Source organism: Daucus carota, chromosome 1, assembly GCF_001625215.2.
Source record: "Daucus carota subsp. sativus chromosome 1, DH1 v3.0, whole genome shotgun sequence".
Lineage (NCBI taxonomy): Eukaryota > Viridiplantae > Streptophyta > Magnoliopsida > Apiales > Apiaceae > Daucus > Daucus carota.
In genome coordinates, this window is record NC_030381.2 from 18,068,631 (window position 1) to 18,082,973 (window position 14,343).

The 14,343-nt window shown below is 34.6% G+C and overlaps 1 protein-coding gene across 1 annotated transcript; it reads left to right on the forward strand.

Moving 5' to 3' along the window:
* Positions 1-2,035: 2,035 nt before the first annotated feature.
* LOC108218499 (uncharacterized) lies at positions 2,036-3,829 on the forward strand. Its single transcript, XM_017391469.2, has one exon. The coding sequence runs from the start codon at positions 2,036-2,038 to the stop codon at positions 3,827-3,829; it is 1,794 nt and encodes a 597-aa protein (XP_017246958.2).
* The last annotated feature ends 10,514 nt before the right edge of the window (positions 3,830-14,343 follow it).

The window sequence follows — 14,343 nt, forward strand, 5'->3', positions numbered from 1 at the left end:
CCGGATATCCGATCAATTGACAGCACTAGCCTTGCATAGATCCATAACTTTGCGCCTTGTTATATCTCTTCAATTTAAATATCCTGATTTTAATTATTTGGCAGGGTTCGGCATAACAGCATCTGCAGAGTGTTAATAGATTATAGTAGTATTTTCAGCAGTATTGACTAAAATGATTAGATAAAATTATGTAAAAAGACTTATTATATTAAATTTACTAATATATAAGGTTTATGCTTTGATAGTACTGCCTATAATAGTTGGTTATATTTAAATTTAATATATTATTATTTTAAGTTGTTATAAATATAATGTATTACTTTAATATGCAAGTAATATGAAAATGCTAAGTACCCAAAATTTCTTCTCAAATCGATGTGGCAATGTGTGATTGGCTACACTGATCTATACTATATATACTATAATACACTACTAGAAAAAGTGGATTTAACATCACTCATTTAACATCGGTTGCAAAAGCCACCGATGTTAAATACTTTTATTACATCATAAATATTAAAAATGATGTTAAACAGAATTAACGACATCGGTTACCAAAATGACCGTTGTCTAAACTAAATTTTAAAAACAAAAAAAACACGCGCTGCTAATATCTCTACTTCTTTTAACAAAACATCTCCCCCGCCTTTAACATATTTTCATTCCCCCCCAATTTTAACACTGTCTCCTCCCTCTCGACACTCCCTCTCCTCTCTCTCGACACTCCCTCTCTCACCATCTACAATCTCTTTGCTACCATATCCCCAAATATACCTCTAATCTTAGAACCCTAACTTATCTCACCCAATTCTCAACCACCCAAACCCGATTCCGAATTACCCTAACTTAGGTCAAATTTTTTTGCTCGATTCGTACTTTGTATGCGTGTTGCTGCTGCAGTGGAAGCATAAATCAGTCGGTTCTCTCCCAGATTAGTAAGATTTAACCTAGTGTTAGTTGATTCGTACTTTATATGCTTGTTTCGTCTTTCAAATTTTAATAGCTCTGTGCTATTTTAACAGATTGAATCAAGGAGCTTTGTGTTCTTGCGGATTTATTGTAAGTGAGTAGTTTTATATAAATGCATGTTAGTGTTTGTGTTCCTATAGCTCTGTGTTCTTGCCAATGTTAGGTATTGTCTGCTTTAACATGTAGTTTACATTTTAATTTTTGAAAAATGTTGGTGTTTGACGGATTCTTGTAAGTGGGTCAGTATAAATATGATATGTATGATGTTAGTTTTGCAGTTTGGGTGTTAGAAAAATGAACTAGTTGTATGATAATGGCTAATGCTTGATTTATCTTTGTTTTAGAAAGTGTTTTTGCTCTGTGTTTGATGGGTTGTTGTAAGTGGGTCTAAATAAATATGATAAGGAATACTACTTGTATTCTCTGATTTAAAATGTAGTTTGCATTTTTATTTTTTGTTGATTGTTAATATCTGATATATATTCTTTTGACAGGGCCTGTGAATCAGGTATACTAAGCTGCAAATATCAAGGTATGATTAAACTCCTTTCACTTGTAATTCAACTGATATTTTAATTTCAAAGAAATTAAATGCATTTGAAATGTTGTTTTAACAGATTCAAGCTCCATTGAAGTTCATACTTGAAGGCCTCTGCGTTTTCTGCTCGGTACAAGTAGTAATTCACTAATTACCTAACTTTTTATAGATTTGGTTTAGTATTTGTCGCTTAAATGTGTAATATTTTGTGCTGTGTATAGTATGTGTTGTTGTGTATGTTTTTTTCTTTTAAATAGTAATAGCTCTGTGTTCCTTTAACATATTGATTGTGCACATGATTGTGTTAATTAGCTCTGTTAGTTGCCTTTTTATGACTAGTCTGTGCACTTGATTGTGTTATTCAACCTTGGTGATATATATATCTTGTACTTGTGATTTATGTAAAAGTATATAGGTGTTTTAATTGTTTAATCGTTTTGTGATATTATTAGGCTATTAATTAGGAAATTTGTAATAAATCTGTTTCTAATATGTTATATGACAATCAGGTAGGTTGATTTACGAAATATGGACAAGTCTTGGATTTCAAAAGATAGGGATTCTTTAGAATATGAAGTGGGGGTTGAATCTTTCTTGATATTTGCTGAAGAAAATGCTAAGAATCGTAATAAAATCCCTTGCCCCTGTGCACGTTGTGGGAATTTTAAGAAGCATTCTGTTAAAATAATTAGAGGTCATTTATATGAAAAAGGATTTAGTTTGGGGTATGTTGATTGGATATGGCACGGAGAAAAGTGTCCAACTAGCGAGTCAGCACCAAAGTCTTCTTTTGGTAGTAATTCAGTCGAAATTCCTACATCCGAAAATGTTGACATATGTGAAGCAGCGTATGAGAGGAGTGAATATATTGATGATTCGGGTGAGTTTAGTAGGTTTGTCGCTGATGCAGAACAACCGTTATACGAGGGTAGCGACAACAGCAAATTAGAGTCGATGTTGAAATTACATAATTGGAAATCTAGGTTTGGCATAAGCGATAGTGCCTTCACCGATCTTCTTTCTTCTGTAGGGTCTTTACTGCCTAAAGACCATGTGTTACCCGAGAATGCGTATGAAGCAAACAAAACCCTAACTGATTTAGGACTTGAGTATATTAAGTTTCACGCGTGTCCAAATGATTGTATACTGTACAGGGGTTTAAATATTGATGCGTCGGAGTGCCCCAAGTGCCATCTGTCTCGTTGGAAGGTTGGAAAGGACGGTAAACCTAGGATTAATGTTCCAGCCAATGTAATGTGGTATTTTCCGATAATTCCTCGATTTAAACGGATGTTTAAATCTCCTGCCACAGCTGAACTTATGAGTTGGCATTCGAACAAGCGAATTCAAGATGGCCAAATGCGTCATCCAGCCGACTCTCCTTCTTGGAGGAATATTGACTATAGGTGGCCTGAATTTGGTAGTGAGTCTAGAAACATTCGCTTAGCATTAGCTGCTGATGGAATAAACCCGCACAACAATGGCCTTACCAATAGGTACACTTGCTGGCCAGTAGTTTTGGTAACTTATAACCTTCCTCCATGGTTATGCATGAAGAGGAAGTTTATGATGCTAACTATACTAGTTTCAGGTCCACATGAACCGGGTAATAACATTGACGTGTATTTGCAACCAATGATTGACGATCTGAAAAAGCTTTGGGATGAAGGTGAACGGAATGTATACGATGCGTATACAAAGTCTTATTTCACATTAAGAGCTGTTTTAATGTGGACCATAAACGACTTTCCAGCGTATGGGAATTTATCGGGCTGTGTGAATAAAGGTTATATGGCGTGTCCAATTTGTGGAGATGACACAGTAGCTAAACATTTAAAATATAGCAGAAAACTGTGTTACCAAGGACATCGAAGATATTTGGCACCGCATCATCCCTATAGGAGGAGTAAGGCAGCTTTTAATGGAGAACAAGACTTTGGATGTGCACGTCAACCCCAATCTGGTGAAGAAGTGCTAAGGCTGCAGGAGCAGATTGAATTTACATTTGGGAAGGAGGTGAAAAAAGCAAAAAAAGTGGATTGTCCATGGAAGAAGAAGTCAATTTTCTTCGAGTTGGAGTATTGGAAATTTCATCACGTACGTCATTGTCTCGATGTTATGCACATTGAAAAAAATGTGTGTGATAATTTAATCGGGACATTGTTGAATCTTCCATTCAAGAGTAAAGATAGCGTGGACTCTCGTCGTGATATGATTGAAATGGGTGTGAGGCCTGACCTGGCTCCAGAAGTAGGAGAAAAGCGAACCTACCTCCCCCTGCCCCTTATACTTTGTCAAGAGCAGAAAAAAGAACGATGTTAGGGTCATTATCGCATATGAAACTTCCTTATGGCCATTCATCGAACATAAAAAATTTTGTTTCCATGTCTGATTTAAAGATTTATGGGTTGAAATCCCATGATTGTCACACCCTTCTCCAGCAGCTTCTCCCGATTTCAATTCGTTCGATTCTTCCAAAAAATGTTCGGGTCAGCATAATCAGACTTTGTTTCTTCTTCAACAGTTTATGTAATAAAGTTGTTGATATATCCAAACTCGATAAGCTACAGTCAGATTTGGTGTTGACTTTGTGTGAGTTAGAAAAAATCTTCCCGCCTTCGTTTTTTGATGTAATGATACACTTAACGGTCCACTTGGTTAGAGAATTACGCTTATGTGGACCTGTATTCTATAGATGGATGTTCCCGTTTGAAAGGTTGAACAAAGTGTTAAAGAGTTATGTTCGGAACCGTTACTATCCAGAGGGGTGTATAGCAGAAAGCTACCTAGGAGAAGAGTCGGTTGAGTTTTGCTCAGAATTTGTTAGGCAAAGCTTCATGACTGCTGGTCTTCCAAAGGATAAGGGCAAACTTTCTGGGCCATTATCGGGTGTAATGGTAAAGTCTGTGGATGAGAAAGAAAGAGACGAGGCACATTTACATGTCCTGCAGAACAACTCTGAAGTGTATCCTTATATCATGTAAGCTTATCTTTTTTCTGTTGTCAATTCAAGTCTTGATAAACAATTTTTTCGATTACATAACATATGCATTATCTCAGGAAGCATAAGGAGTTACTAGAACAGCAATACCAAGGCAAAAAAAAGAGTGTTCAATGGCTAATTGGAGAGCACAACCGTTTATTTGCTAATTGGTTTCAGAAAAGGGTTAGTTTCCCTTTTACTTATTTTGCTGCATCGTTAGATATACGTGTCTAGTTATTGATTGGTTTTAAAATATGCGCGCAGGTTAGTACTGAAATGGTAGAGAATCCTGAAAATATTTCCGAAACGATTAGATGGTTGGCAGGCAAACCATCGTTTTCGGTTTTAAGCTATGATGGTTATTTGATTGATGGGGTACGATACTTCACAAAGGACCGTGATGATGCAAGAGTTGTTCAGAATAGCGGGGTTTCTTTAGTTGCCAGTACAGTACAAGTGTCCAGTGCTAAGGACATGAATCCCGTGGAGTGTGATATGACATTCTACGGGATAATCGAAGAGATTTGGGAATTAGATTACTATGCTTTTAAAGCTCCACTTTTCTTATGTAAATGGGCAGACAGTGAGAGAGGTATCAAAGTTGATGATTTAGGCTTCACTCTTGTAGATTTCAGTCGGCTTGGTCACAAGAACGACAAGTATGTGTCTGTTGACCACGTGAAACAAGTCTTCTATATTGAAGACCCTGTCGATGCTAGGTGGTCTGTTGCATTGAACTCTACAAAGGCAGACTATCAAGAGTTGTACAATGATGATGATTTGGGAGACACGACTCTTGAAAATCCTCCATTCTGCATAGATATTCCTATGTGTGATCATGACGAAGAACCTGCCGAGCCTAGTGTTAGCAATAAAAGGCAAAATGTTGAGGGGATTTGGATTAAAAAATGATGATATATATTAATTTAGAACTAATTTGCATTCCCATTTTGTGATTTGTTTTAATCTGGATGCTTCTTCATTGTAATTGTAATTTGAATTTTGTTTTTCCCATTTTGTGATTTGTTTTAATCTGCATTCCTAGTTAATATTGTAGCTTCTTCATTTAATTGTAATTTGAATTTTGTTTTTCCCATTTTGTGATTTGTTTTAATCTGCATTCCTAGTTAATATTGTAGCTTCTTCATTTAATTGTAATTTGAATTTGCTTCTTCATTGTAATCCTAATTGTAATTGTAATTGCAACTTATAATTGTATACATGTGCTAATGTGTATATTACAGATTCAAGAATGACAATGAAGAAGCAAAAAGTTGTTAAAGCGTCTAAAAAGGATAAAAACAATGGTGAAGTGGAGAAGCAATTGTTAGGTGCAAATGAGGTGCCAGAATTTGAAGCTTCAGACCATCAAGATAAAGTGTTGAAAGCTGCAGACTCTCAAGGTACAGAGCCTAAAAGTGCAGAGGTTCCAGAGGGGACGGTTACTAGTACTGAAACAGCAAAATTAAGGACGTCCGGAGGTAAGCGTAGCATATGTGCTATGCACAAAGTTGTTGTTAAAAAGGCCCAAGGGAAAAAAATTAAAATTAGATACAATGAGCGTGGGGATCCAGTTGGAGAAACTAGGCACACCTTGCAGTCCTACATAGGTATGTTGGGTAGGACTATGGTGCCAATTGACATCCCTAGCTGGCCAAAAGTAGATGAAGAAATGAAAGAGAGGTTATGGAATGATGTTCAGGTAAATTATATCTACCGCTAAATATTACCTTCTTTATCTCATATTTATTTCTTTTGAATTTTATAGTAGTTGCATATCTGTTGCAGGCAGCCTTTAAAGTGGCACCAGAAAGTCGATCTTTAGTGCTGAAGTCTGCAGGGGCAAAATGGAGACAGTTCAAGGCTACATTAACTGCTAACCATGTGATGCCATATGTTGGCAAGAAGAAAAAACTTAGCAAGCCTCCAAAGAAGTATGCATTTGTCGGTAAAGATTCTTGGAGAGAGTTTGTTGCCCAGCGGACTAGTAAGGAATGGATGGTATGAATTTCACCTTAATTTCACCTTTAATTTCACCTTAATTTCACTTTTAATGAATTTTATCATAATTTGTTATGTTTTATGTTTTTGGTTGTAGTCTATTCATAATAAGCAAAGTGATAGAGTCAAGAAGCGAAAATATCAGCATCGCCTTTCAAGGAAGGGCTACATCGGCCTTCATGAAGAAGAAGTAAGATTTCACCTTCTTAATTTTTTTTAGAATTGATCAATATTCTGTAATTAAATACTCCACATATTTTAAACAGGTAAAGAAAGGCAATTTTGAGCCCGGAGAAATTCCTGATCGTGCGATTTTGTGGAAAAAGGCTCGAGTTCGGAAGGATCTTCAAGTCGATAAAGATGTGACTGAGATAAACAAAAAAATTGTAAGATTAATATCCTCATTATTTAGTATAACTAGGGGTCGAGGAAAATATAATTAAATGCAAATTATAATAAACATTGTAAATTGTAATTAACATTGTAATTAAAATTATAAACAAATTGTTGATATATATATTATAATATGTTGACAGGATAATTTGCTAGAAAAGAAAAAAATGGGTGAATTAGAAATGAGTGGGAGCTGGGATGTGTTGTCTCTGGCTTTGGAAACTCCAGAGCACACAGGAAGGGTTCGAGGGGTGGGGGGTTCTGTCACCCCAAAAGCATTTTTCAATTTGCCAAAGACAAGGAATCGAGTCACCAAAGCTGAATTAATGGCTCGTGATCGGAAAAGGGATGAGGAGATGGATAAAACAAAGAAAGAACTTGCTGAGCTAAGGGCGTTAATTACTGCAAACACTCTGCACTCACCAAATTTGTCGGACAAAGGTAGTTTCCAGGCGCAGGTTGAAGGTGAAGGTTTAGGCATGAAGATGAAACCAGCAGCTGCGAAGGAATTGGTGGTCGATGAGGGTGAGGATTGTGTTGCTATTGATCCTCCACCACCATCTGAGAAAAAGGTAAAACAAACTCTGTCTCTCATGTCAGCTTAATCTTATGAGCTTAATCTGCACCTGTAATTTTGCTTAATATTATGAGTTTAGGGTGCCCGGTCGTGTGAGCTTGCTGTGGGAAGCGTCGACAACAAAGTTGCATTCGGCATGGCTTTTGAAGGTGAAGACATGAATAACAATATACATGGAAAGCCTATGCAAGCAGGATGCCTTCGCGTGTCGGTGGATGGAAGCATCGATGGCGATGCACTGGTTCCGGTTCCTGTACCTGGTGAAATAGAGAAAGTCCACCAAGCTGTTGGTTCACATGTAGCTTGGCCTAGGGACTTGATCATATTTCCAACTGCTATGGTATGCAAATTATTATCTTTTTAATTTTTCACTTCTTTGTGCTTATGTAAAGTATGTTTTGTTATATATGTATTTTAAAATGCATTGTGTAGAAAAAGAAAACGCAAGTCGCGCCAAAGGGTGATGCTCAACTGTTAAAGATCGTAAGAGCAAAATTTAAAAATGTGGAGCTAAATGAGAAGGTGCCAAGTCGCTTCAGGTTGTTGTTTAAACATGCATCAATCATGAAGGAGTCTGGCATGTCGATTGATATTCCATGTGATTATCCAGTCTTTGGCGCTGACAAAAGAATATATGTACTATCGGAAAATATCATCGCCTTATGTACATTTGGGATGATTGGTCAAGCTGCAATAGCAACATACATGTTGTAAGTAATTCTTTTAAAATGCTTTTTACAAGTATAGTAAATTTTTGAATATTTCCAGCATAATATGTACTTACAAAAAAAATCTTATTTTTTCGTAGGTACTTGCATACTCTGATTCAGGAGAGAAATTTGGGGGATTCCTTTAGTTTTATTGACCCGTCGGCCTCGTTTAAATTGAATCAGGATTTTGAAGGCTTAATTGTTGGCAGGCTGAAAGAGAGCCCGGGTCGCATTTTCTTCATGCCACATAATCAAAAGTAAGTGTTTTCAAATAAAAATTATTTAAAAACTATGATTATTCTGATTCTCGCTTAATTGTAACTTTTTTAAATATATTGATCAGTGTTCATTGGATTTTGGTTGCAATCTGGGAAAGTGACATATACCTTCTTAATCCACTGCCGCAACGGCCACATTATCCAGCATTGGAAAAAGCTTTACTAAGGTATTAATATAATAAATAAACTCAAATTACTGGATTCTCATGTTTAAAAATTTATTAATTTTCTTGCAGCGCTGTTAAATCATTCAATGCTCAAACAGGAAGGGGAAATCTTATTCCCAAAATACATAATCTTGCTGTAAGTACTACTTTCTTGGCTTTGGTGATAATGCTTATCGCCCTGTTTTAATCTTATTTAGCTGATCGATAACAATAATATTGAAAATAGGGATCACCTAAACAACCGGGTTCTACGGAATGTGGTTACGTTGTGATGCGTTATATGAGAGATATAATTCATGATGAGGACATGTACTCTTTTACTACCAAGGTAATAACATTCTGTGAACTTATTCATATATACCAACTGATGAGGACATCCATTTTCTGATTTGAACTTGTATATTCGTAGTGGTCATCGAAGAATCGGACAAGTTACATGATGGACGTACTTGATGAGGTGCGTCTGGAGACTCTCACCCACATTGAAAGTTTCATGTGATCGCGGCCGCAAGTAATCAAGTCATGGATGTGTCTTTTTTGGTTGTTGCTGTGTTTCCAAACAGTTGGTAGATATATTATGAGAATTGCTAGCTCTTTTGTTCATTACTTTTGTTTCATGAGTTTGGTGATCATGCCAAAATAGTTGGTTTGAAATTATGTCAAAACATAAGGATTACGAATTTGGTATCTATGAATCTTGTTTTTATTATTGGATCATATTTTGGTAATTTTCTGGTTGTTTGGTAATTGGTTGGTTGTTTGGTTGTTTGGTATGAAGCTGGTACACAAAAATCTCATTTGAGATTTTTGGGAAAAATGTATAAACAAATACCTCATGCCAAAAAAGTTAAAAGTAAGACATCATTTTTTTATAAAAAGATGTTGTTAATTCCCCTATAAAACATCATTTTTCATACAAAAACGTTGTAAATAGATATCTTTTAAGTCAGTAGAGGAAATAAAACCGATGTAACTTTCATACGAACTTAACAGGGCGATGTAAATTAAACTCAATTAAATCGGAACTATTTTAGAAACCGATGTTATAAACTACTTTTACATCACCCCTTTCACAGATACGATGTAAATACACCTCATTTACATCACCCTTCTCACAGACACGATGTAACACATCTCATTTACATCACCTCCTTTTACAGACACGATGTAATATAGCTCATTTACATCACTTCTTACACGGACACGATGTAAGTAATATATTTCACATCATTTATTTATCACTATTCGATGTCTTTATCTTCATAAGTCCTACATGGAATGTGTTTAACATGTTCTACTACTCAAACTATATAGAATTCCTAAAAGAAATGATGCAATAACTGTAAAAAAGCAATGTAAATACATCGTTTTTCTAAAAAAAATTAATGTCTGAGAGAATATAAGACATCGGTTTAAAACCGATGTCTAAACTGCGAACCTTTTACATCGGCGGCATATACATCGCTCTGTTTTTTCTCAGACATCGGTTTTTAGCCGATGTCTATTAGCTTTTTTCTAGTAGTGATAAGCCAACATGGGTATAATTTGTAGTCCAATATTTTAGTTATATTTTTTGGTTTGGTACTCCCCTTATGGAATTACAACTCTACAGAATGTGTATTACGCTTTTATTATTGAACAGTTTCAAATACTAAAAACACTCATGATAATATATTATCATATAATATTTCATAAAAAAAATTATAATGATGTTAAAAATAAAATTATAAACACACGTTTTTGAACATCTTTTTTTAATAAGAACTTTCATATAACTCTTTTTAACTCTAACATGTTCAATTTCAATATAAACACTAACCATTACGTAATATCTTTTTTCATACATACTAAAGTATACGAAATATGAAAAATCTGATTTAAAATTAGTTGAATAATAAATTATCACATATTAATAACAGAAAAATATTTATAAATAGATAATAAATTGTAAAAGCTAAATTTTTGTGAGAATATATAATCTGTTAGTCAATATAATTTAATTAAAATTTAATTCATTAATACTAAAATACTTATAAAATGATGTTAAAATGTAAATTATAGATAATAAATTACGAACCATATACCCTCCCATGATTCGCACGAGTTAAAGGCTAGTACTAATAAATAATGAAACCCCCTGTATGTACATAAACCACCCAACTAAAATCCGCCACATGTCTGTCACGTCACTTGGGAAAAGAATTTGGGGATAAATTTTGGAGTCCCTACCTATACCTTTTTTTTTCCCCTTCTTTAGACTGGATGAGAATTCAATAAAAAATTATTTGTTATTATAATCGATAACTTAAATGAAATTGAATACTTTCTCTTGTTGGTATACTACTCCATTTACACTAGTTAGAAATCGAAGCGTACTCCAATATTTATTTCTTTTTTTTATTCTTGTCAAAAAAAACAATTTGAATAAATCTAAATACAGGTCCCATATCCTTTTTTCCTCTTTTTTTTTTGGAGTTAAAACACTAAAAGACCCAACCATACACATTCTAAGATAAATCAGCTATGCAAGTTGATAATACAGAAGAAGGAAAATCCTCACACCACCTAGCACTAATTTTACATCTCATAGATAATCTAGCTAAACTATGAGCCACCATGTTACCTTCTCTAACAGTAAAAGATAGACTACTAACATTAAGATTAGAACACAAAGATTTAATATCTAACAGATAACTATCATAGTCACTGCAACCTCAATCAAAAGTTTCTATTAGTGCCAAAGCTTGAGAGCAATCTGATTCTAGAATGAAATTGGAACATCTCATACCTCTGGCAGTCTTCAACCCCTCCTTAATAGCTAACAATTCAGCAGCTAAAGGAGAACTACATTTGTTCAAATAAACACACCTTGCTTCGATACAATCTCCTTTGTCATTGCACACCACAATACCTAAACCACATCCTGGATTCTTCATATTTATACTTCCGTCTACATTGAGCTTGAGCATACCTGGAGAAGGCACTTTCCATTTGCATTTTGATCTATCAGCCACCTTCATGTGATAAACATTTAAAAGTTTAAAATTTTTGACATATTCACAACACCAGCTAACCAGAACATTAGGTTTAGGACAAATTCCACAATGAACAACATTATTCCTCGTGTACCAGACTTGCCAACTAATGACAGAAAATAATTCAAATTCTTCCATTGTCAATCTTTGCTTCATTTTAATTAGAAAGCTACTTACATCTAAAGCGTTATAATTTTTCATCACCTGCCACCATCCAACAATCTTCTAGATTTTAGAAGTAGCGGGGCATGACCATAATGCATGCATGATATCCTCATTAGCTCCAATGTTACATCGCAAACATTCAGGAGAGTTAGTGATACCTTTACGATAAATAATAAAATTAGTAGGCAACCACATGTGAGTAACTTTCCAGATAAAGAATTTGATTTTCTGTGGAATTTTCATTTTCCAAACCGAAGACCACCAATTCTCAGTTTCATTCATATTTGAAGCTTCAGCTTGATTGTTCGATTTCATGGCCAACTTATATCCACTCTTCACACTATACTCCACATCCTTGGAATAATGCCAAATAATCTTATCTTTTAGATCATTATCACAGCATGGAATCTGAGTGATTACCTCAGCATCATCCTTGCAAAAGTTCATTCTGATAAATTCTTCATCCCATGATCCATCTCCTCGTTTAAGATCGATTACATAAAGATTAGGAGGAATATGACGTTTTTCAAAAATTTTGAAAGTTTTCAGTCTGGGAATCCAGGAATCTTCTATGATTCTAATATCATTACCATCACCCACTCTCCATCTATAACCCTTAAAGATAATCTCACTCCCCCATATCAGACTCCTCCAAACTGAAGATGCACTTGAACCACATGATGCTTCTAGAATTGAAATGTTAGGAAAATAACAACCCTTTAAGACTCTGCTGCAAAGCGAATTAGGATTTCTTATGACTCTCCATATTTGTTTCGCCAAGAGGGACTGATTAAAAAAAAACTCCAGATTTCTAAACCCTAATCCTCCTCTTTCCTTTGGCTCACACAAATAATTCCATCTGCACCAGTGAATTCTTCTCTTTTTATCATTTGAACCCCACCAGCATCGAGCCATCATACTGTGAACTTTTTGAACAATTCCTTTATGAATTCTAAAACAGCTCATAGTGAATACTGGAACAGCTTGTATGATCGCCTTGATAAGTATCTCTCTACCGGCAACAGAAAATAGATGAGATTTCCATCCTTTGAGTTTATTCCACACTCTTTCTTTAATAAATCTAAACACATCATTCTTACTTCTCCCCACATGTGTCGGCAAACCTAAATATTTTTCAAAATGTCTAACTAACCTCACCCCCAAAATTTTAGCCAAATTTCTTGCATTTCAATCCCGACAAGTTTTCCAGCACACAATTTAGACTTGCTAAAATTTATACATTGCCCTGATGCTTTAGTGTACTTCTCAACAATTTTCTTGAAATTGTTACATGCCTCCTCGTTACCTTCCATAAATATCAGGCTATCTATCATCTGCAAAAAAATAAATGGGACACCATAACACTATTTTTGCCAAACTTTAAACTATTTATTTTTTTTTATCCATCTCTGCTTTATACAAAAGAGAAGAGAACGCTTCAGCACAAAATAAAAATAAGAATGGAGAAAGTGGATCTCCTTTTCTCCTTAATGAATTCTTTTTTATGTTATTTCATACCGTACGATTCTTTTCTTTGTGGTATAGGTTTACCACTATATTATAAAATAGATTGCTACCATGTGCGGATAAATCTGACATGGGAAATGTCTCATTAGAATTGATAATTTTTTACGTATTATCTATAATTTCTGTTTATAATATCTTTGACCTACTTTTAGCTAAGGGTTTTGTAGATTGTTAAATATACTCTAATCATAATCATAATTCTTTGGGGAAAATAGATTTTTTTGCCACCTAACTTATTATTTGTTTAGAAACCTACCACTGAACTATAATTTTTTTCTTTTTTGCCACTAATGTTAGGTTCAGATTTTTTTTTTGTCACTAACGTTAGGTTCGGATTTGATTATTAACACTATGTTATTCTTTTTAGAATTAATTGCATTTGGCACCCCTTTGATTTCAACATGTTGCACATTGCTCCTAATAGTTTTGGAATAAACACTATGCAGCCCCTTACTTTTAACCCGTAGACACTTTGCATCCTTTCCATTATCTTCTGCCATTATTGTTAACTTTTGAAGAGGCATTTTGAGAAATTTTATTATATTTAATTAAAATCAGACTTTTATTTAAATTTTCCGACCATCTAAACGATATTTTTCGGAAATTTATTTTTCGGTAGTCTGCAATATAATAGTGATCTGTGTCTATATCTTTATATGTAGTACTTCATCTGGTAACCATGTATGTAGAGGTATAATCGGCGATTTGACAGCAAAAGCAATAAAAAATCCAATATGTAATATTATTTCCAACGCCACAGGATATGACTGATTAACTAATGTTGCAAAGTTTAATGTCGGCTCAGTAGAACCATATAAACCGACACCCAAAACTCCCATTAAGAGAAAAACGGAACCCCCGCTATATATAAAATAAATTTTGTAGCCGAGTAAAGACGTTTCTTTATGTGTCATAGCTAGTTTATCTTAGAGGACGAGAGTACGGATTTTTTTACTCAGAAAAGAAATCTCAAAATTTACTTATGAAATTATATTTATAA